At 42.8% G+C, this 22,578-nt stretch overlaps 1 protein-coding gene across 1 annotated transcript; it reads right to left on the reverse strand.

The window, feature by feature from the left end:
• Nucleotides 1–6,034: 6,034 nt before the first annotated feature.
• On the reverse strand, nucleotides 6,035–12,271 carry LOC133920420 (MADS-box transcription factor 6-like). Its single transcript, XM_062365041.1, has 9 exons — nucleotides 12,090–12,271; nucleotides 10,685–10,690; nucleotides 9,424–9,499; nucleotides 8,379–8,440; nucleotides 8,124–8,223; nucleotides 6,890–6,931; nucleotides 6,549–6,590; nucleotides 6,280–6,434; nucleotides 6,035–6,134 (listed from the first exon to the last, which is right to left on the reverse strand). The coding sequence occupies exons 1-9, from the start codon at nucleotides 12,269–12,271 to the stop codon at nucleotides 6,035–6,037; spliced, it is 765 nt and encodes a 254-aa protein (XP_062221025.1).
• Between the last annotated feature and the right edge of the window lie 10,307 nt (nucleotides 12,272–22,578).

Here is a 22,578-nt window from a genome sequence, read left to right on the forward strand (position 1 = left end):
CTTATCAATCACTCATCACATATAAACCAAGACTTATTTCAACTTGATTTCTCAATCTCCCCCTTGATGAGTGCAGTGACAATATCACAAAGAGCAAATAATGGTTTGAAGAAAGCACAAGAGATTCATCCAAGTGACAAAAACTTGAGAAAGAGCAAAACATGTCACTTGGTATAAGAAGGATTGCAAAAGCCCGAAAAGAGAAGAGAGACAAGCCAATTGTAAAATCCCGAAAAGAGAACAGAGGCAAGCCAAAAACCTCAAAGGCTCATATACATATGCTCCTTGCCCCCCTTGATGAATGCACAATTTTCATTATGGATTTTCCCCTCTTTTCATTATACAAGATTCTTCCTTGTGGATTAATGCATATTTTCTCCCCCCTTTGGCAATGCAAACTGTCAAAGGAAAAAAATTCTCCTCCTTTGAGAGAAAACACCTTGCAATTAAAAAGATGTGCAAATGAAATGCAAGCCTACAAAACACTTGCAAGGACTAGAGATATCAAAACACTATAAGGAGTAAGCAATATAACTCAAAGGCGCACAAAGTCTCGAAGTGATTTCATGTCACAAACACCAGGAGTGAAGTAAGTTCTGATCATGTTATTCAATTGTCCAAAAGGTGTCACCACAAGAGCATTCATAGTTTCAGAATCAATGCAAAGATTAGATAAACTAGTGCTATGTCAAGTTTAAACTAGGTAACCAAGTTCAACCCGACGAGCTATGCAAACACCCAACATATCAATCTATGCCTTAGTTTGACAAGATGAAAAATAATATTTTTAGCACATTAAAAAAACAGCTAGATGAACTATGAGAGAGAGGTGTCACACCTGAGCCGAAGGGCTGGAGCGAACGATTGACGTGCTTCATTTTTGTGAGGGGTGATTCTTACTCGTATGATGGAAGTTTATGCTTCACGACCTCCAAAGACCAGTAAGTGACACAAATTCTTGCAAAAAAGCTTGTGAAAGCCCATGAGCAGTCTGCACAAGGCTCTTTCAAGCTAGATAGGGATATGGACGAGCTCACCTTGGCACTGGAAAATAAGGAGCACAGTGGATGCACATGAGGTGTTGGGGTGATGGGTTAGAAATATAGATTCCCAAGTGACGTCGATAGTTACAAGAGTCAAAAGAGATCCCAAGCAGAACGAGATGCAAAACGAGAGGCACAACAAGCTAGGATGATGGAAATACTTAAACAAGCACTACAAAAGAAGAGGAAACATACAGAGGAAAAGATAGCACAAGTAGAACAGCAAGGCCTCATGCATCAATGGAGCGCCATTGTGAGCGGACAGAAATGGCCGGTAGTGTCTCCAAATATTGCGCGCTCCAGCTCCGGTGGTTGTCGGAGTAGCTGTGCATCCATGGGAGTTCCGAGAGCTAACCCCATCACTTATCATGTGGACCTCATCATAGCACGGATGTCGTGTGAATTATACATTGGTGCTAGAAATATTACCATCAAGGTGGCTTTCAGCATGGCTTATCCCACGGCTCCCATGAACATTTGCACAGACGTCTGATACTGGAAGGCTACGCCGTGGTCAAAGTAGATGAGACAGTTTACCAGTACCGTCATATTGAGGTGGACTACCCCACAGAGGAGGGGGCGAACACTATAGGAAAGATCGAGCACACATTCATCACATGGGAGAAGGTCTACATAGTGTTTCCACCAGGGACAGATACCGAGAACCTTTACTCTCCATGACACCACATGCCGTCGTCGCCTCGAAGATCACCCTCTCCTCAACCATCTCCTAGAAGAAGTCCACGTCCCCATCCATCGCCTCGAAGAAGCCTTGGTAGAAGTGCACCCACTGTCAGCGCACCTGGTCTGGAGGATCCTATTGTGGCCTTCGACTAGCTTTCGGAGTTAGTACTGTCGGGCGACTCTTCGACAGAATGGCCTTTCAACAATGATGTGAAGGAGGAGTAAGAAGCAGCAGCCCGTAAGCGTGCATAGGAGGAGGAGGATGAAAGGCTGGCTCATCAGTTGTGCGCTGCGAAGGAGCAAGAAGCAGCTTCCCATAAGCGTGTCCAGGAGGAGGAGGGCAAGAGGCTACCCCGTCAGTGTGATGTAGATGAGCACGAGAGAGTGTCCCATCAGTGCGCTGTGGAGGAGGCCGAATGCTCACACCGTAGTGGAGTTCATGAGTCCGACTTCGACGTTTTTGACACACCGGCAAGTCAGGAGCATAGGCGACGCTGCGGTCAATCAGGCGTGGTCGGGTCCTCCGCTTCACCACCATCAGCCCCTCGGTGTCCCCGGACATACACACGCTATCAGCCGTCCATGTGGAGACACGGTCCTCATCATGGGAGAGGTAGAGGTATACTGGACTAGCTCAACTCGACCGACTTTTTGGGGGGTGACCTGTGAAAACAATTATGAATATATGTGTGTTTGTCGATAACCATCACCTTCATTGTATGACATGAATTACTATGTATTAATGAATGTGCCTTTATTATTGATTTACATTAAATATATGTCTCATTGTATGCATGTATTGAGAGGGAAAGAGATGGAGAGATTGAGGAGAGAGAGAGGGAGAACAGAGAGGATAGAGAGAGGGAGGAGAGGAGAGGGGGGTCGGAGAGGCAGAACACTACTGGCAGTGATGCTTTAGGAATCACTGCTGATTGAAACCACCAGCCAGCAGTGATTCATAGGCATCACTATCGGCTGAAGCCTTCAGCCGGTAGTAAAAACATCTTTCACAGCCAGTCCTCCACACCGGCAGTGATAGTCCCCGACTATCACTTCCCGTTACCCACTACCGGCTCCAAAATCGGTAGTGAAGGGGATTTTGGAGCCGACAGTGATAGAAGATTCTGCAGTAGTGTAGGATGATCCTCTCTTACTCTATCATTTGATCTATGAAAAATTCTAGACTCTTCAGCCTGGCTTTCTCGAGCCAAAGCTTTTTGTAATACTGGGCTAACATCTAAGAAATAGCGATTCTTTAGCTTTTCCTTTAAATGAGAAAGTAAACCAGAATAAGCTAAGTCGGCCAAATCTCTATTAGAAATTGTCAAATTAAAATATCAGTTTCTTTTATCTCTAAACCTTTGAATGTATTTAGCGATGGACTCATTGTGTTTTTGTTTGATCGATGTTAAATGTGACAATCTAAGCTCCTCAGTATAAAAATACTCATAAAATTTCTGCTCTAATTAAAGCCACATATAAATAGAATTAGGTACCAAAGAAGTAAACCAGGTGAATACAGGGCCAAGCAATGATAAAGGAAACAATCTCAATTTTAACATATCACTAGCACTAGCTTCACCACACTGCAAGATAAATTGAGTGATATGTTCTAGAGTAGTTCTACCATCATCCCCAGTAAACTTAATAAACTCAAGCACTCTATACCCTCTAGGATACTAAATATTATCATAGAAATCAGAGTATGATTTTTGATAGACACGTGCTCTACCCTTAGGTTCTACCCCAAAGTGTTCCTTCAAAACACTAGCCATTTGCTCTCTAATATTTTCATGCCCCATAGGTTGCTCAGCCGAGGGCCGAGTAGAAATCACATTAGTTTGTTGCTACTGACCAAAAGAATGTTGTAATGTATCTTGAGAATGCGGCACAATGGGTTACGTATATGGAGTACTTTGTGGAGAAACTTTGAAATAAGCTTCCGGCTATGAACCATAAGGGATACTAGAGCCTTGTGGAGATATAGGTGGTGTACTATATGCAACGATATTATATGGAGCTGTCGGTATGTTTGTTGAAATTTTATTAACTCGGCTGCTACCATTAGCTACATGTGGAAATGAGTTAACTATACTAGATGTAGTGTTTGATAATAGAAAAATAAATGGTGTGATGTCCGGTTTAGTGGCATCTAGTGAAGTAGGCGGTGGTGTCACAACATTCGCCGAACCTACAACATTAGTTCGGCTATAAATTTGTTCTATCTGCATACTTTGTTGTGTAGGCATAGGTGGTATAAATTTGACCGATGAATTAAACAGACCTTGCTGAATTCTACCATCATTATTAGAAGTTGAAGCACTAGCATCATGTGATAGAGGCCATTTTTGCATCTCAAGAAGTGATTGATTAAAACCCTTAACTAATGCATCAAACTTGATACTCATAACAATGCCTACTTGCTGATCAATCATCAAAGCAACTTTCTCTTCAGAAGGAGATGTATTACTTACAGTGGGAGTTACCTCAGGCTTGATATAGATAGGCGTGAAATCTCCTCCCTTCTGGACGATGCCCTGCCTCGTCTTTTGGTAACGCGAAGTGAACACCCTATTTACTCCATCTTGCGTCTTTCATATTCTTGTTGTGCCTCCTCATCTAGCTCCTCGATGGTGGGCACAACGATGTTGTCAGGGTCGACTTTGGATCCGTTCGTCATGGCTAAGGTTTTAAAATTTGGCTAAAAGGCACCCGAAAGTTTCTTCCCCAGCAGAGTCACCAAAAAGTATGTTGACGCGAAAAGATGTCACGCCAAACACTGAGCACCTCGTGTGCACAATCTGGCGAGCAACACCCAGAATACCCCGGTCGTGGCGCTGCATTGTCGGACATTCGTTGTCACCCACGCTCTGGAGGGACCTCATCGGAGCGTGGATGGCCGGCGGCTTGTCCTTGGTCATTGAGATAAAAAAAAAACAAATAGCAATGTAGATTAGAAGAGAGAACATGACTAAAGAAGCTAGGCAAAAGATATAAAAATGAAAGATAGATTGGTTGATTTTTCTTAATCGGCCATGACCCTCTTATATTTAAAAGGTAGTAGATTTTAGCTGTACAAGATCAGAACTCCTAATTCAAACCGAACAGGAGTTACATATATGATGTGGCTTATCTTCCAATCTCCAAACTTTCCATAACTGACATATCTTTTCTAGTTAACCATGGGAACTCTTATAAATCTGCCCGAGTATTCTTTATTACAGTTCTGCTTTTATGGTTCACCGGTCGCAGGTACAGTTCACTGGTTGTAGATACTGTTCATCTAGTCGGATGTAATATTCTTCACTGGTCAGAGTTACTATTCATCTGGTCGGATATACTATTCATTGGTCAGAGTATTATTCACCAATCCACTAAAAACTTCTAAAATCGAAATTTTTCACACTATATCAATTTAGTTTGTCAACACGAATGATTTTCTAGGCCCCAAATGAAGTGTTCCATGCACATGGCTCTCAAGCCACCACTCCTGTATGAGATTAAGACAAAACACTTCAGCAACCTACAGAAATTTGAAGAGAAGACCCGGATGAGTACATGCGCAGCAATTAACCCATTAATGAGTGCTTAGGATCGACATTCTACCTGACAATCCATTATGGAAAGATTAGATTCCATCACTCAAAACAGTACAATTATTTGCACCCTATTGTATTATTCTTGCAAGAACACCATCCTCAGACTCTGACACATGTCATTGTCGTTATCGAACAACTAGACTGTCTATACTTAAAACGAAGCTCCTGGTGACAAGTTGCAAGAACACAGTACTTGACAAAGAAAGTTGTAGATACCATAAATCATTTATATATACTGAGGTAACTATATATTGTTTTTCCTAAAAAAAAAAGTAACTATATATTGCATTGGTCAATCCGGTGGTCCAGGTTACCTGGTAGCCTTGATGAGATTAGTCTGCTTTAAGAAGCATCTGGGACAGAAGCAACAGAGGCAAAAAGCAAACAAATATCCAAGGATATATAGTCAACCTTGCATCAGAATAATAAGTACCGGTCCAGATAATTTTGGAATATAATGCACGCACTTGCACCATAGAAGTATTTTTACAAGGTTCATGGTCCAAATGAAAACATAAAAGTACCACAACACAACCACATAGGATAAAGGTGCAGTTCTTAATTAGTTCTTACGTACACACCAGAACGATAAATTTAAAAGGCGACCACGTCGCGGCAAATAGAGCACTAGAGCATGAAGATGCATGTAGCGTTGAACGACAATTTATTTGTTTCAGCTTTCATCTGAAGGATGGATGAAAAGGTAGCTCAAAGGACCCATCCCAGCATGAAGTTGTTCTCGCCTCCTGGGGCGCTGCGTGGAAGATTATTGGCTGCCTCAGGAGGCGCAAACTGATGATGAGGATACCTGGCAATAGAATCAGATTTGTTCTGTTAGTACACTGCAAGCTCAGATGCGACGCATTCTCCATGCCTATTGAGTTATGAGTGATCAGTAATCACCACTAGTTACACGTCTGTTTCATGAATTGCGGTTAGTTAAGAGATTGTACCCGATTTGCAGAGTGGCTTCACAGTCCATAGCAGCTGAGTGAGCAGGCGGCTGCACATGAAATGTGGCGCCGTCATGATCCACGACGGTGCCACCGGGAGCTGGCCAGGAGGCTTGTTGCAAGGTTCTGTAGTTGCTGCTACCTTCTGCCTCGAGCTGCAGAATTGGACAATATATAGCATAGTAAACATAGAAATAGAACCCATGGTAAGTAAAAAAGATCCAAATAAGTTGCATGTACAGGTGTTCCACCAGTAAACAGATAATGACCTTGTGCTTGAGTTGCCTGTTAATTTCTCCCAGGTGACGCTCCTGCGCAGTCCATTAGAAATGCGATGAATTAAATACTATTACGATGAGCTGATCTTTTGCGCGAGAAATGCATGGAATACACCTATGCATATCGATCTAGCACTACTCTAGTTTGTTCTGACAAAGGATATAGCTAAGACGATCTACCCTTGCATGCGATATCTCCTAGGTGGCTACAGTGGCAACCAATGGCAACTCATAGGTTGTCGTAGAATATTAGCACTTCTAGGTCAACACGCACACACCCATAGCTATACTGATTGGTTAGAAAATTTGTAAAGAAGTCTAGTACGAAATACCTTTCTGCGAAGCTCCTCCACTTGCTCCATCATAACCTCTGTCTGTCAACAATTTGGGGGAATGCAGTAAATAATTAGCTGAAGGAACAAATAAAGTATGTAGCCCCATCTATAAGAAATCTAATTAAACCAATAGAGCTACTTTTCTTATAGTGAATCTCTGTTTCTTAGGTTTCATTGGGAACTTCAGTTTATACAACATGGTACCTTAGGAAAACTCATAACTAGAGTGGGCTTGTTTGCCTGCATGGCGATTAGTCCCATACATTCGGATTAAGAGGGACTAACATGAACTAACTACCCTGCCAATCCAAAGGGTAAGTTGCATCATTGTACTACCGAGTTCCACCTATTATTTCGTCTTGAGAGTACATGTCTCTTTTGGATGCATATGATAATGCCGTTTCGAAGTTTTTATGTACTACCTTTTTTACAAAACAAAAGCTAATAAAGTGATCCTCTCGTGAGTCTAGTGGTTGGAGAGCAAATTAAGAATTTGCCCAGTCCAGCCGGGTTCGAGGATCACACCCAACTTAATGAAGAGCCTAGTGGATGTCTTCCCCCAGTCTCATTCATTTTTTTTAAAAAAAACTTAGTAGAATTCATTAATGTGTGAACATAAATTTAGGTAAGTATTTCACAGGTATTTATGCAATCGAAATGCATGCTACGATGCTGCAGAGTGTTAGCCCCTAGCGTAGTATATCAAGAAAATAAATTGCATGCTTTCTATCATAGCATGCCGAGGTTATAATATTGTATCCTTCACATAAAAGAAAACGTTGCTGATTAGAGCTGATAAACCTAATGACGTCCATCTAGGAAATGCTACTGCACGACTTTATAAATGTGCCAAGATTCTAAAGCTAGCAAACTAAGATCAGTTTTTGTTGGCTCTACAGTGAACCGCATTAAAGACAAAAATGTTTTAGAATCCTAACTATTTGCAATTTTCTTCCAAACAATGTGCAAGAAGTATTCCTCTATTACGAATTATGTCTTTCACCTCCATAAAGATTTTGCAGGTACATTAATTAGGTGTTATCTTACACAAATTAACTTACTAATACTACCACTGGTACTGTGGGCATACTGCATATTCCACTGCAGACACCTCACGTCATCTGAATTCTATCATTGCATTGAATCATCATATATCCATTAGCTCTAAAACAGAACGTTTTTATGTTCCAAAATATAAGGGAAGGGAAGACTTTAGTCTTCAGATGTGAACCTTTCTCTGTCTCGCCTGTGACAAAGCGCATTCTAGCTGTTTCTCTAGCTGCTGCAATTCCTTCACGCTAAGCGGCCCAAGGTCCTCCCCAAGCAAGTGCCTTTTCAAATTATGCAATACAAAAGTATTATGTAAATATTTTAGTCACTTAACATGTTCAAATAGATTATCTAAAAGGTTGTATTTGCATTAAAAAGTGTGCAATTAATATCATTGGAGAAACATGATATTATCACATGTACAATATGATAAAACCTTTGAGTGCGCTGCAAAGCCTCGAATTTTGCCCTCAGCTTCGACATTTCCTGGTACCAGGTCTAAAAAAAGCAGCATACGCAACCTCATTAATTTATTGCCAAATGCATTGAAACACAGCAGGAATAACCTTTTACAATGTTTAATACAGGAAAAAACAATTCTAGGTTGCAGAAACTTAAATAAATTCTAGAACTAATTTTAAGGTGTGCATTGAGGGCTTGTTTACTACGCACAGCTACCATCGAAAGACGCCAGGAATAGCCTTTTTACAATGTTGAATACAGAAAAAAATTCTAGGTTGTAGGAACTTCACTAAATCCTGGAAATAAGTCTAGCCTCGCATTAGGAGCTTGTTTAGTACGCACAACTGAAGTCCTGTATGTAGTACATGTGTAAAGACAAACCATATGTGACATTGTTTATGGAGCAGTTTTAACAAAAGTTTGATAAACGGTCTTAATTACTTGGCATTTATGAGCTTGATGATACCTCAGAATATAAGAACAAAACATGAATCAATGATTGTTAATTCATCAGGTTATACTGGGATATTATATTTTTATTAAATTCTGAAAACGAATTCAGTTTTCACAGTGATAGGTCCGTTCTTAATTAGCTTCCATGTGGCTGTAACAATAATGTAAAATATCTATGAGATTTTACAATGTTTCCTTTGTCGATCAAAATTATAAATACGTAAAAAAGTAGAATAGTTAATGTTCTGAACACAAGGTAAACAATGTCCATATTGCAATTCACCTTAACTTTTTATGCTCGGAATTAATATATATACATGTTAAGATGGATAATGAATATATATTCATAATTTTTTATTTGTAGTGTAGCTAAACTTGGTATTAAACTGGATGGTGGATAAAATAATGAAAAGTTTGAAGCTCAAGATTATACGATAGTATATATGATAGGAACTTAGTATACATCTTCACAAAAAATAAAGAAGCGAATTAAAAAAAGGTTAGTTAATTTTTGGAGGACAAAGATTTTGAAATAAGAGGTATCACGAGCAACAAATGGTAGATACCTGGGTTTCAGAGAGTGCATTGGAATCTTGAGCGTTGAAGCAGCAATGTTGGTACCTTTCTAATGTCTTAGTTATGCTACACAGAAAAGCTATATGTAATGAACTTGTTAAGATGAATTGAAAAGCATGCTGAAAATGACTTATATAAGAAAATATACTGCTGGGGACATTTTTGGGTAAATGTTGTATCGAGGCCCCCCTTATTATACATATCTACTTAGTGATATTAGTATATTCTTCTCATACAAAAACTGATTGCACGCGGACTTTCATGTGGACTTGGATTAGGAGTGATCGCCTGAATCACATTAGTAGGCGTGCTTGCTTTGGTCACATGACAGATTTGTGAAAAGCTTTAATAGAACATTATTTTGAGCGTTCCCATCTTGATAACAATATCCTAGAACCAACATTGAACCCCTTCTTTGTGCAACTTCATCCATTAAAAAATGTCTCTTGCAGTCTTGCATATGCCTACAAGAATTCCTTATGTGCCACAGCTAACTCTCAATTTCCTACTTGCGTAGTGTATACGAAGCCATGTAAAGAGTCGGTATTCCAATTCGTGTGCAACACTAACAAATATAATGCTATATACGCCTACATACAAGAATCTGTTGCCGCTTTAAAAAACAAGACTACTCATCTGACTACAAATCAAGGTTTCATCACAAAATTAAGAAAATAAAAGGCCCTAAATATCTAAAAGCCATGCATGAAGAAAAATAGAGGCACATGATGAAGGCAGAAAATTTTCAATCCCCAGATATGGAGCAAATTGTTCGGAAATGAACCCCTTGCCTGGCAGTATAACACATATAACGGGATCAAAGTTACTGTCATACGTAAACATGAAAGATCTATGGGTGAGAGTTATAGGAGAACACTGCCATGAACTCATCATGATTCCGCAAAATCAAGGCAAAACACTTTGATGAAAGCAGATTGATATTATGATGCAAAAAGTCTTAGTAAATTGGTGATGGATATTATTATTGCACTTTCTTTGTTAAATTAAACATTTTTTCTTGAAATACAACTTAAGGATTTAAATTCAAGCAAACCTGGCTTTTATATTACAAAGCAAACAGAACTCACACTTTTCCTCATAAAATAGAACACATACCGCACAGACACATAGGAGTATATATAAAGTATTAGAGATCTCCCCGGCCCATACATCATGAAAATCGTTAAGATGCACTGGTTAGTATAGAAGTTCAAAATGTGAACATATACAACCTGCCGCATATAATTGGACCTTTGTCTGTTGTCATTCTCAGGGAAAAGCTGGCAATAATTTCATAAATCAAGTTACAAATTAATGAACTGACCATTGCTTCCTAAAAAGAACGAATTGACCATGCGTGCAGAGAAATTATCTCTGGTACAAAGCCGGGAGGGGGAGCTTCTCCTAGACTATGTTTCATTACAGAAGACAAATATTTTCGTTTTATTAGTTTAGATCTGCCACATGCATAAGCAAGTAAAAAAAATCTTCATGCAGCAGCTGAACAAAAACAACATGTGTTTGCGAAATGGAAGAACGAAATGCAAGCAACATATAGGATCAATAGAAGGCCAAAGAACGATGCATGTTGCACTAGCGCTCATGTATAGGCATAAAATGAGAGCAAGGAAAATGAAGAAACGAAATATTCTTCCGGATACTTTCTGATCAAACTAATTTACGAGGAAATAAATAAATATGTATATATACATAAAAACCCATCGAGGAAATGAAAGGAAGACGGGAACAAAGAGAAACGAGGGAGACTGGTGAAAAGGAAAAAAGGAAGAACAAAAAGGAGAAAATTTACCACCATGCTTTCAGCACTCAACTTGAGAAGTTCAGAACTCCTAAAAATCAACTGGATCTAAATGTTGTATGGGTCAAAGAAAGTAAAATCGACATAATTTTTTTCATTGCCGAGAAAAGTGACATGAAATTGTAGAAGAGAAAAGAAGCTGTCAGCATTAGATAGATCAGGCAAGATGAAGTTGTTTGCTGCCCCGAGGTGCCCAGAGCAAAACAAGTGTCAAGACAAGTGTGTGGGCAGGATTTAATACAAGCTGGCGCTGGATCAAAATGGAAAGAACAAAGCTTCCTTTCCCCTCGCAACCTTCCTCGTGTTACTAACTCTCTCTATTCTTTCCATCCACGATCCCTTATTAGATCAGCAAATGAACCGTCTCTGACACACGCACGCCCCAACACGAAAGATGGCCACTGCAAGTACCCGGAGAAGATGGAGGAAAGAGGTGGACGACTACTCCAAATGCCCGGAGAAGGTGGAAGAAAGAGGTAAAGGGTAGGGCTCGTAGATCTGCTGAAAGGATGTCTCATTCTAGTTAGGGATCCACCCGGTTTATATGAACACCGCCATGTCCCTATGCACAGATACACACGCACATAACAGGAATAAAATAACAAGTGTCAACAAGTCCACGAGCTGCAGGAGTAGCTCGGCAACTTGTTGCCAAAAAAACAAGAAATCCCAGCGAAGGAAGCCTCAATTTCTCCAAGGAGCCAACAGCAGCAAATAAAAGAAAAACAAAAGAAACCATTGAGCGCAACATTAGCAGATCTTTTCGTGAAAAAGGCAACAACAGCAGATCTGCATGCAGGAACTGATTTATTGGCTGTGCAAGTGTTGATCGTTTACCCAGCGCTGCCGAACTCGTAGAGCTTGCCGCGGCTGGAGAAGATGATGAGCGCGACCTCCGCGTCGCAGAGCACGGACAACTCGTAGGCCTTCTTGAGCAGGCCGTTGCGGCGCTTGGAGAAGGTCACCTGCCGGTTGATCTTGTTCTCGATCCGCTTCAGCTCAACTCGTCCCCTCCCCATGGTCTCCTTCTCCCCTCCGAGCTAGCTCTCCCTCGCAGCCTCTGCCTGATGATCAGCTCAGATCAGCTCAGCTCCACCACAGCCCACACAAGGCCACAAGGGCTTGTGAGCAATGATATAATATGCTAGGGAAGGACAGGAGTGGAATATTAGTGGAGACCGGGAAAAGAGCAGGAGCACTGTGCCGGGGGCTGTAGCTTGGTGCAGCTGGTCTCTTGCATCTCTTTCACCCGTCTCTACCCAAGGCCCTCTCCCTCTCTCTCTCAACTTTAAAAGACGGTAACTTTGTGGAGTGGCACGGGCCAGAGTTACCCGAAGGTTTATCCTAACTGGGAAGCCCGGGCCGAAATGGGGGCAATCCAATCCTGCACCCCGCCTACGCCACAAATATGCATGGCGCAATGCATGATGCATGCATGTACACAACAAAGACGGGCAAAGGGGAGAGCAACCCATAAACTCATAGAGAGAGAGAACCTCCTAGACTTAACCGAAACCATGCATGCCACCACCTACTGGGTTCCCTTGGACCACCAACCCGTCCGGAAGAGGCTGCCCAAAAATAAAGAGGCAGGGAGGGGTGGCTTAAGCCGTGTAGGAAGAAGATCTGTTTGATCCGAATTGCCCTAGCTTGGGCGATAGTACTTGTGCTGCCTGTGAATTCCGTCCGGCTTTGTGACAATCGTGTGCATGTCTGGGGCACCCATCCATGATTAAGATATATACTGCAATCGCAGATCAAATGGAAAATTGGTAGCAAAATAGTAATATATGTTTGCTGCATTAGCGATTTGACGTTGCTCTGATTCATGCACTTGTGGCAAACTGGCAATTGATATGTTGACAGCAATCTAACTTAGGCAAGAGCTAGGACTTGCTTCATTAGTGATTTTTGATCGACTTGATATATTAGCTTAACAGTGCCAAAGAATGTACACTTGAGTTCAAACCACAGAAATATTCCTCCATGCTCCTCTTTCACGGCCGGTTGAGTAATAACTATCACTGATAATACAAAATGATAATATATGTTTGTTGCATTAGCGATTTGATGTTGCTCTGATTCACGCACTTGTGGCAAAGTGGCAATTAATATGTTGACCGCAATCTAACTTAGGCAGAAGTTAGGGCTCGCTTCATTAGCGATTTTTGATCAACTTGATATGTTAGCTTAACAGTGCCAAAGAATGTACACTTGAGTTCAAACCACATAAATGTTCATCTCTATCCCCCTTTCACTGTCAGTTTAGTAATAACTGACAGTGATAATATCACTGTCGGTTTGTAAGCTCAAGGTGCACATAAAAAGTCAAGTCAGGAGAAATTAGTGTGATACCAAGTAATAAAAAGACGTGCTTTTAATAACTAGCAGTAATAATGGTTAATATTATCGATTGTATTTACAAACCGACAGTGATAGCCCAAAAAATGTACGAATTTCAGCACTTGCCTGCTCGGCTTCTCCCGAATGCCTTTAAATTTCACTCACGATCACTTATCTCACTCGCTCTCGCTCTCACACTCGATTGATCTCTTCCGCCCTCTCCCCTCCACCGCAGTCGCCGCCCTGTGATGGATTACCCACCACCTTCTCCCGCTCTGGCCACCCCACTGTCGCCTCCACCACCACCTTCTCTAGCCACGCCTCCCACACCCATGTCATCGTCCAATGACGAGGCTCCAACCCTGCTGGAGAGCTCAAATAAGGCACAATCCTCGGACTCCGGCCGTTCAACAAGGTCCCCATCTGAGGATGACATGTGGGACTACTTCCTTGACAAATCGAAGGAGAAGAGGCCTCGGAGCTCAGAAAAGTAGGAGGAGGAAGTCACCGATGACGACGAAGAGGATGAGGATGAGGACGACGACGCCGACCCGAAGTGGTAGACATGCGTGTGGTCGTGTCTTTTATTTTTGGTGCACAGAGATGATGGAGTTAGGAATTATTAGTGACTTAATTATATGTTAGTGTGATATAATTCAGTAATTCTGGAGATTAATTAGTACTATAAAGCTTAGTTAAATTATGATCTACCTGTTTAAATTTATATTTTATTCTAGATTGAGTATCATTGTCGGTTCATAGCTGAAACTGACAGTGATAAGTATATCAATTGTTAGAATAAGATCAAGAACCAGTAGTGATAGTTTGTATCACTGCCGGCTCATTATATGAACTGGCAGTGATAATCATGGATTATCACTGCCGCTTCAAAAACTAGCAGTAATGCAGTTGTTAAACCGACAGTGATAATATTTTTCTGTAGTAGTGATTCCTTTGGTTGGACGACAATCTAGCTAAGTTCACGGTACATGTACTTAACTATGAGTTCCCAGTTGAAAAAGGACATAACACTTTATTACTTGTTTTAGTCATCCCAGCGTATCATGCAACTGTAGTTGCACATGTATAGTAAAACAATTAACTTGCGGAAGTACCATGCAATTTCGAAATGGGAGAATACCGCAAACTGGCTTCCCAATCCCAAACTCATCGCTGCGTAATTATTTATGCGAACAAGCAGTGAGAAGGACAATAATTCGATTTTCGAAACAGAATTCTTCTGGAATTCTAGATAAATGTTAATCAAAAGAGAAAAGAAATATGTGTATATTTCATTGCAGGAATAGTTCAAGTATTTTAATTGGGGTCGTTTGATGAAAATATGAAACATTGTTACTGTTAAATCAGCAGCTAATTACCAAGCAAAAAGATGGCAATCAAATTCAACAGTAGGTCAACTGTTTAAATGAAAGAACAACCTAGCAAAACACAAAATGTCATAGACACAAGTTGCATCTTTCATGGTGTTAATTTCTCCAGCTCAACAGATAGTAAGAATTTTTTAGCATTACTGATGATTTTGTGCTGCTAATGTTCCAGCAAAGTTATTCATTGAAGAGTAGTGGCAAAAGCAAATGGTAATCAGGAGACACTAAAAGATGAGTGGTGGTATATATGCTCAACATTTGTTCGTTTTGACACTTTAGTTCATCGTTGTTGGAGTATTAAATGGAAAAGATTCGTGAAAATGCTTTAATGCTACATCAAACCATAAATTACACAAATCCGATCCTAAATGGCACGACAGCAGCTCAATTGTACTCCCTTCAATCATAAATGTATGTCATTTTAACTTTTCCAACTCTTTGATCATAAATCTTGTTAAATGTATATCAACCTTAAACTTGTATGCATTTTAATCTTTCCTTCCATCATTGATCATGCTTAATAAATGCTACCACTCTCATGAATAAACGATTTTTCTTTCCCACTTAAGTATAAATGAAAGTCAATAAAATCATTTGAGTGCAGAAGTCTAAAACGTCGTATATTTGTGACCGTAAGAGTAAGTGTTATAAATACTTTAAGGCTGCATTTGGATCGGAAATTTTATGATTGATAAGAGCAGCATTTTCCGATATTACTAGTATCTACTAGTCACACCAAGGACAGAAGACAGATAGAGCGCCATATCATACAAAAACATCAAGAGAGAGACATTAGTTCAAAAGAAAAGGAGAGAGAAAGAGAGAGGACCTGACCCGTCCTAGGTGAGACACAGTAGGCAGAGCTACGTGTCGGCAGTGGAATGGCGCGCTTTCCTGTCACGGAAGCCATCAACCAGCCCATTTTTCTCCTTGTCCTCGGCCACTTCGGTCTCCACCACCACCACTGCCCTCCCTGCGGTCAGTGAGTCAGAGAGAGATGGCGAGTGAATGCACGTGGATTATGCATGAACGTACGTACCGAAGTCAGGGCGCGCATCGGGATAAGCGGCGGCCGTACGCGGATTTTCCTCGCCGACTGCAAGCCAGCGAGCGAGCGAGGAGAGGCCGCGCCTCCGGCCATAACCCCACCCACCCCTGCATCCGCTCTAGCTTGTGTACTGCTACTAGGAGCAGGACCTCCCGGAGCGTGGGCAGATGGCCGGCCGGCCGGCATTGGTTGTCTCTCGTGGTACTACCACTCCAGTAAAGTGTATACGCCTCGCTGACACGCGCATTTACCGGGTACGCGCTCAGCACCAGTTTTGGCGCATAGCGGAGCGCGCGGGGGCAAGCAGCCATGGTCGAGCATTTTTGCCCCCAACAACGCGCACAGTGCCCTAATAACACAGCATGCCAATACAGTGAGTCAGTGATATTACGTCGGTACGTGGTGGTACACACCAACATCGCATCAGAATTTTCTTTAGAGGCGCATCAGAATTGTGAGGGCGAGTCGTAAGTGAAGCAGGCTGGAGGTTAGGCATGCATGTAGTGACAGATCTAGCTCTAAAATATAAGCAGTGAAGTCGCACAGGAAATCTAATTAGTGTATACTATATTTAAATCGAAGTAACATCAAAATAAAATATAAATGGTATGAAAGAAAAATCAAGATAGTAACTCTCATACAACGTGTAAATAATGATTCATACACCATATAAATCAACATATATCAAAAGATGTAGTAGAGACCTGTTAATTTCAAAAATTACAATTGGTGAGTGATAATTAAGTGATCATATATTGCAAAATATAGTGAATATTATGATAAGACATACCACTCCAAAAACACTAAGATTGTCTAGGTCTTTTAGGAGGTTTAGGCAAGCTTATTTTCCGATCTTCCATAACTTGAAATGTCTTCTTAATTTTATCTGAATCAAGTTCTCTAAAATTCTCCTTCTCAATGTAGCAAAAAACCAAGTCATTGAGCCACTCATCGGACATCCTATTGCACAAATCTGTCTTGATTATATTCATAGCCGAGAAAACTCTTTCCACCGATGTCGTTGCCACTGGAATGAGCAATCACTACTACAAAACAAGTCAGAAGTAAGGCCCTATCAGTGACGGTTCAACAATAAACGCGACATAAAGTGTATCAGTGTCGATTCTTAATCTCCCGCGCGCGAACAATGAGTGGCACTAAGAACCGGCACCGATAATCACTATCAATGTCAGTTCATGGATGGAACTAATACTAATACTTCAGTGCCGGTTCCATCCACGAACCAGCACTGAAACAGATTATCAGCTGGAACCGGCACTGATATTGCACTAGACCCGAAATTTTCCTCCACTGCAATTTTGGCTCAACTCTTCTCGCTCTATCTCTCCTTTGTCTCTTTCCCCCACCACAAACCTCTCTCTCCCTTATCTCCTTTGCTCCCGCGGTCCCGCCGCCCCTCACTCCTTGGGCTCCTGGCCCTGGCCGTCGTCTCACCCTCCCCGTGCCATGGCTGGTGACTACGTGGTTGGCGAGCATCGTGGCTGGTGGCTACGGCCGCGCAGTCCGCTGCAGCGTGGTGGCGTTCAATGCCATCGACGACGCGCGGTTCGGTCACACCGACAAGTTCTGGTGTGTCGATGTCGGTCTGCCCCTGCTCTCTCAATCGTGTGAATCTTTCTTTCCTCCCCAATTTCGGTCGAATTCCCCCTCCCAAAACGGTGGGATCGGATGCGTTGTAGTCCATCGTCTATGCTCGTGGATCGCTCTTCCTCGTTGATCAGGTTTGTGTCCCTTCATCTTTTCTACTTACTGTGAAATGGGGATGAGCAGTTCTTGATTGGGTTTTTGGGTTGATTTTGGTTCGGTGCAAAGGAAGTTGCAGCTCTTGGTGGTCTACATCGACGTGAAGGGCTCCGCTGATGGCTTGTGAGCTAGATTTCTCTTCTCGATTCGTCTCTTCGTTCTTGATAGTGTGATGGGTGTTCTGGGGAAGTTGAGGTCTTTTGCTGTAGTAATGAATGCTCCCAATTTGCTAATATGAGCGCCGTTATGGACCGAAAGGCAGGGAGCAGCAACACGTCCTCGTCCAACGGTGGTGGCTGGAGCATCAAAAGGCAGCGCATGAGCAGCGAGCGCGGCGGTCGGATACGCGTCGGCGACGATGAGATCCTTCATGTGGGGCCGGCAGCGGACTTAGCTCGATGCATCGAGCCGGCTAGTTTGCCTGGCCTTTTTTCTTCTTATTATTTTTTGCTTTCTGGAAAACTGTCCTGTAACAGGGAGCCACTCGTTGTTGGGCAACGCACGCGTCTGAGGGGAGAGACTGCAATCTTGGGGTCCCGACGATGGGGTGGAGCCGTCTGATGCCTCCTTGCAGGGGGGAGACGTGTGGTAGGTCTGCTTGCCCCCTTTCTTCTCCCGCCTAGCCCGATCCTCCTGCTCTCTAGTGTTACCTGTCTCTGGATCATGCCACGGAGGTCACATTGGCGTAGAGAGTCGTGCAGGTCGGAAGATTGGCTGTCCCGATGTGACGGTGGTCCACGAGTACCCTTTGTGGTTCAGGGCCTGCCATGACCCTTAGCAAACGTGACCCTCACCAGCCTTTGCGATGGGCACGGTGCATGTTGATGTGGTCTAGCGTCAAACGGTCTCGGCCAGGAGGGCGAGATCACGCAGCCATGGTGCCACACGCAAGCACTTCGGTATAAGTACTGGTGGGTGGCTAAGGAGCACTCGCAGAGTCTGTAGGTTCTGCGTCGGCGTCTTGGTCTCGTAGTTTTGACGCTGGGCGTGAAGCAGCGATAAGTCATGAGAGGGGAGCCCCTGGTGCTTGGACAGCGTGATGGCCCAGGCGATGACGCCACCGTAGACTGCCCCATGTGCAGGGGCTCCTCGGGATGGCGCTGGGGATGCGGGGGCTATCTCGAAGCACCTAACTGTTCGGCGTCGGACTGGATCCGCTCTAGGCGTATAACAAGGGGTTCGCCACCGGCGCTTGGGACGTGAGGGTCTCCAATGCCCCCTACTGCATGGTCCGCCATGCAGACATCGCGTTGGGTCTTGGAGCTCCCAGACTCCATCTTAGTGTACGATGCCTGGAGCACACCGGGTTCATCTGAGTGGTACCCCATGACGAATATCTCGCGACGACCGGGGTCCTCGGAATGGGACTCAGCGATTGCTGTGGATCCGGCTATGGGTAACCCGATCAAGCTTTTCAAACTTAATAAAACGACAAAAACACGCCCCCTACCTACCGCGTCAAATGTCTAGGGTTAGTCCCTAACAATGATTTCAGGGTATGCTGGACAACAGGTGCATAAACGGTATTTTAGGAATCGATGTGTGCGCGTACGATGGACTTAGGGACATAGGGATTTATATAGGTTCAAGCCACTCAGAGGATAATAGCCCTACGTTCTATGTGTTGTGCTGTGGAGGATCTCAATTGGTTACAGAGGTAGTTCTAGTTGGCTGCTAGACTTGATCCGCTCTCCTCTACAAATGGAGTCATCATCCCTTTATATAGTAGGGAGGATGAGAACTTACATGTGGGTCCAAACAGAAGATCTTGCTCATCCTAATATCTAACACAAGCCATCATTACGGAGGACCATCTTCGACCACTTGGTTGATCGGCCTACTGACAACATCCTGTCCGTCGTGCGGCGCCGCGTCGACTTGCGAAAGTCCCACTCTATAGCATTAAGTGCTACGAGATGGGACAGTGCCCCTCTGCACCGTCCATGACTTCGTCCACTGGAGTTGACACCTGGAGAAGGAAAACCCTTGAGTGAATATCAATAAATACGATTGGATAGGTTGTGTTAGAGCCGGCCTTACGACCAGTGAGGCTGGTCGCGGGTTTATATGGTGATACATGGAGACTGGTCGCCTATATCTTGTACTAGTTGCGGAAACCATACCCTGATCGCGAGACCAACCAGTTTTAGAAAATATACGCCTCTGACCGTTATATCCCTCGTGGGGCCTGTTTGCTTAGTAACTCTTTACTCAATACACCGACAATCATTTACATTGTAATCTATAGTAGATATATTGTCGGAATCCTACTCGGAAAGCTAGTCGGGTCTCGTCGAGGCTTGTCGGAGCTTGTCAAAATCCTACTAAAAATTTAGTCGTGGTTTGTTGGAGCTAGTCAAGAATCTAGTCAGAATTAGTTATTTGTATATGTTCTTGTTTATGTTATATTGAAAATTAAATTAAATTAAATCTAAAGTGCTATATTTTCAACGCAACACTAATCATATCACCTGATCAAGCTACGACAGACGGCAGTAGTGCTACCCTGGGTGCGCGCGCACCGGCACACGTAACGAACTCGTCGCTGGGACGGGCAAAGGTTCTCGATCTGGCCACGCCGGCTCCCCAGACCCCAGAACGGGAAACATGAGAGTGATCAATTCCTCCGCTGAGCCAGCCCTTGTGGTATGCGCGCACCATCCTCCAGCTAGATCCCTCCTGCCTTGCACGCCCATAACTTGGTGCGTCATTGTGCAAGCGCTGCAACCCAAAAGGACCAATATTTAGGAGTGTGGATCATGTATGATAAAAAAAATTGGATTTAATGTTGAAATCGGCAAAAGCAAAGTGATTTAGCAATATGGTATAAATGATGTGCATATATTGCTAATATGTTGCTTGGATATGTTTGTGTTAGCATAGTAATATTTGTGATTTTGATATATATAATACACTATTGTGAGTGGTGTTATGTAGACTGATATTAAGTTAAGTTGACAAACTTGTGCTCGAAAATAGTTTAGAGGATTAGAGGTATTTTCATGATAACGACGAATCAAAACTAATTCATTGAATTGCTACTTTATGTCATCCACCAGCTTGATTAAAACTTCGATGGCATGAGAGCTGGAGCCTTCTCTGACGTCGAAACTTAACATCTCTAACACCAAAATTTAAATTTGGCTTACGCAATCATTAGCCTCCCTTTAATTGCATATTTTGCAGGTAATCGATCCTACCAGGAGTGCGTGTTTCCATTGCCGGTCGCACGCTGCTGCTTTAAATCGTGCCCCGAAAGGATCCAAGCAAAAGATTGGCTGCAGCACGGCGAGTCCCTAGTCCACCACCGAGAAAATGAGAGCCGAGCAAATGGGGAAAGGCTAGATCGCATAGAGATTTGTTGCAACGGGGCAAGGGGTTGCGATCCGAAGCGATTGCGCGATGCACCCGGGGGAGGAAAGGGGTTGATATTTCTCGGTGGGTGGCCTGGCGTCTCAAAAAGGCAAGGGAACGGTGCCCATGTCCAGATCCAATGAGGGGTGCCAAGACATAGGCGCCTACGCGGCTAAACCGTTGGATCGCCCCTGACGTGCGTGCCTTTTCCTACCACAAACAACTCCTCTTTCCATTAACGTGAACAATTTACTCCACCGTATGGTTGACGTGTATTATCTCCAATTCCTTTCGTGAACAATTAACGTGGGTCCCGCAAAAGCTACACCACGGTATGGCTGACGTGTATATGTACGAGTACTGTATAATTGGGGACGTACAGTTGGGCATAGTTGAAATAATGCAAGTTTATAACGGGTACGGCTTCTCTGCGCATAGATGTATCTACATCCAATTTTGTCAGCACATTTGCTCTCTACAGAAGTGCTCCGAGATTTTATGGATGGAGGGCATGTCACCCAAATTTGGGGTTGTTTGGTTATGGGCTAGAGGAGCCAAGCTAAATTTTGGTCATACTTTGAAATTTGACATTCGTTCGGTTTGAGATCAAAATTAAGTTATGTCTTGAAAATTTTGACCGGTCAAATTTTTTTATAGCGTTTTTGTCAAATCTCGGATAGTCAAATCTTCTGCCAAAATTTTTGGATGGCCAAATTTTGGTTTAGCTTCAAACCAAATACTATTTTAACGAACAAAATTTAGCACTACCTAATTTGACCTTTGCCCAAATTTTAGCTTGCCTATTAAGACCAAAACCAAACAGCCCCTTGGTGTAACTAAGGGGCAGACTCCCTTTATCTGGCGTTAGAGCACTGAAGCCCTTCCAAATTCTTTAATGCTTACATGTTGAGCACTTGGGTTCAAATAAACTTGTATGTTGAGCACTTCCAAATTCACTCCCTGGGGTCATGATAAAGCTTAGTACGTACGTAGATTCATGTATGATAATATATACCAGTATATTATCAACTTCGTAGAAATTGCATCTTAAAAAATCTTCGTATTAAATTCCTTAATTTGTTCAGACGTGTACTGTATGTCTGCATATTTATTAAGCCACATTTTCCGAGAAACGTAAACTGCTACACATGGAAGTGATGCTGAGCAATAATGGGAGATCATAGCCGGGAATCTATCCTGCCAATTGTTTAGAGACCGGTTGCTCTTTCTGCGGGCTCTAGCGGTATTGCCTTCCTGGCTCGGATCAGGATAGGAGGCGCGTGACGGGGGCCGAATCCCTCATTTCCTGGGCTGAATTTTCGCAACATGGCAGGTGAGTGATGCATGCTTCTGAGGCCGCTGTGACTCGCTTCAGATATAGACATCAGGCACCTAGCTAGCACTTCCTTCCTCGTGAGATTTGATTGAG

This window comes from Phragmites australis, chromosome 6, assembly GCF_958298935.1.
Source record: "Phragmites australis chromosome 6, lpPhrAust1.1, whole genome shotgun sequence".
NCBI classification, from domain to species: Eukaryota; Viridiplantae; Streptophyta; class Magnoliopsida; order Poales; family Poaceae; genus Phragmites; species Phragmites australis.

What these genes read in the sequence shown, in the direction of transcription:
- LOC133920420 (XM_062365041.1), bottom strand. Translation starts at nt 12,271, where the DNA reads ATGGGGAGGGGACGAGTTGAGCTGAAGCGGATCGAGAACAAGATCAAC. An exon ending in TGGAGGAGCTTCGCAGAAAG is followed by an intron (nt 6,591 to 6,889) that starts GTATTTCGTACT and finishes TGGACTGCGCAG; the next exon opens with GAGCGTCACCTGGGAGAAAT. An exon ending in ACAGGCAACTCAAGCACAAG is followed by an intron (nt 6,435 to 6,548) that starts GTCATTATCTGT and finishes CCAATTCTGCAG; the next exon opens with CTCGAGGCAGAAGGTAGCAG.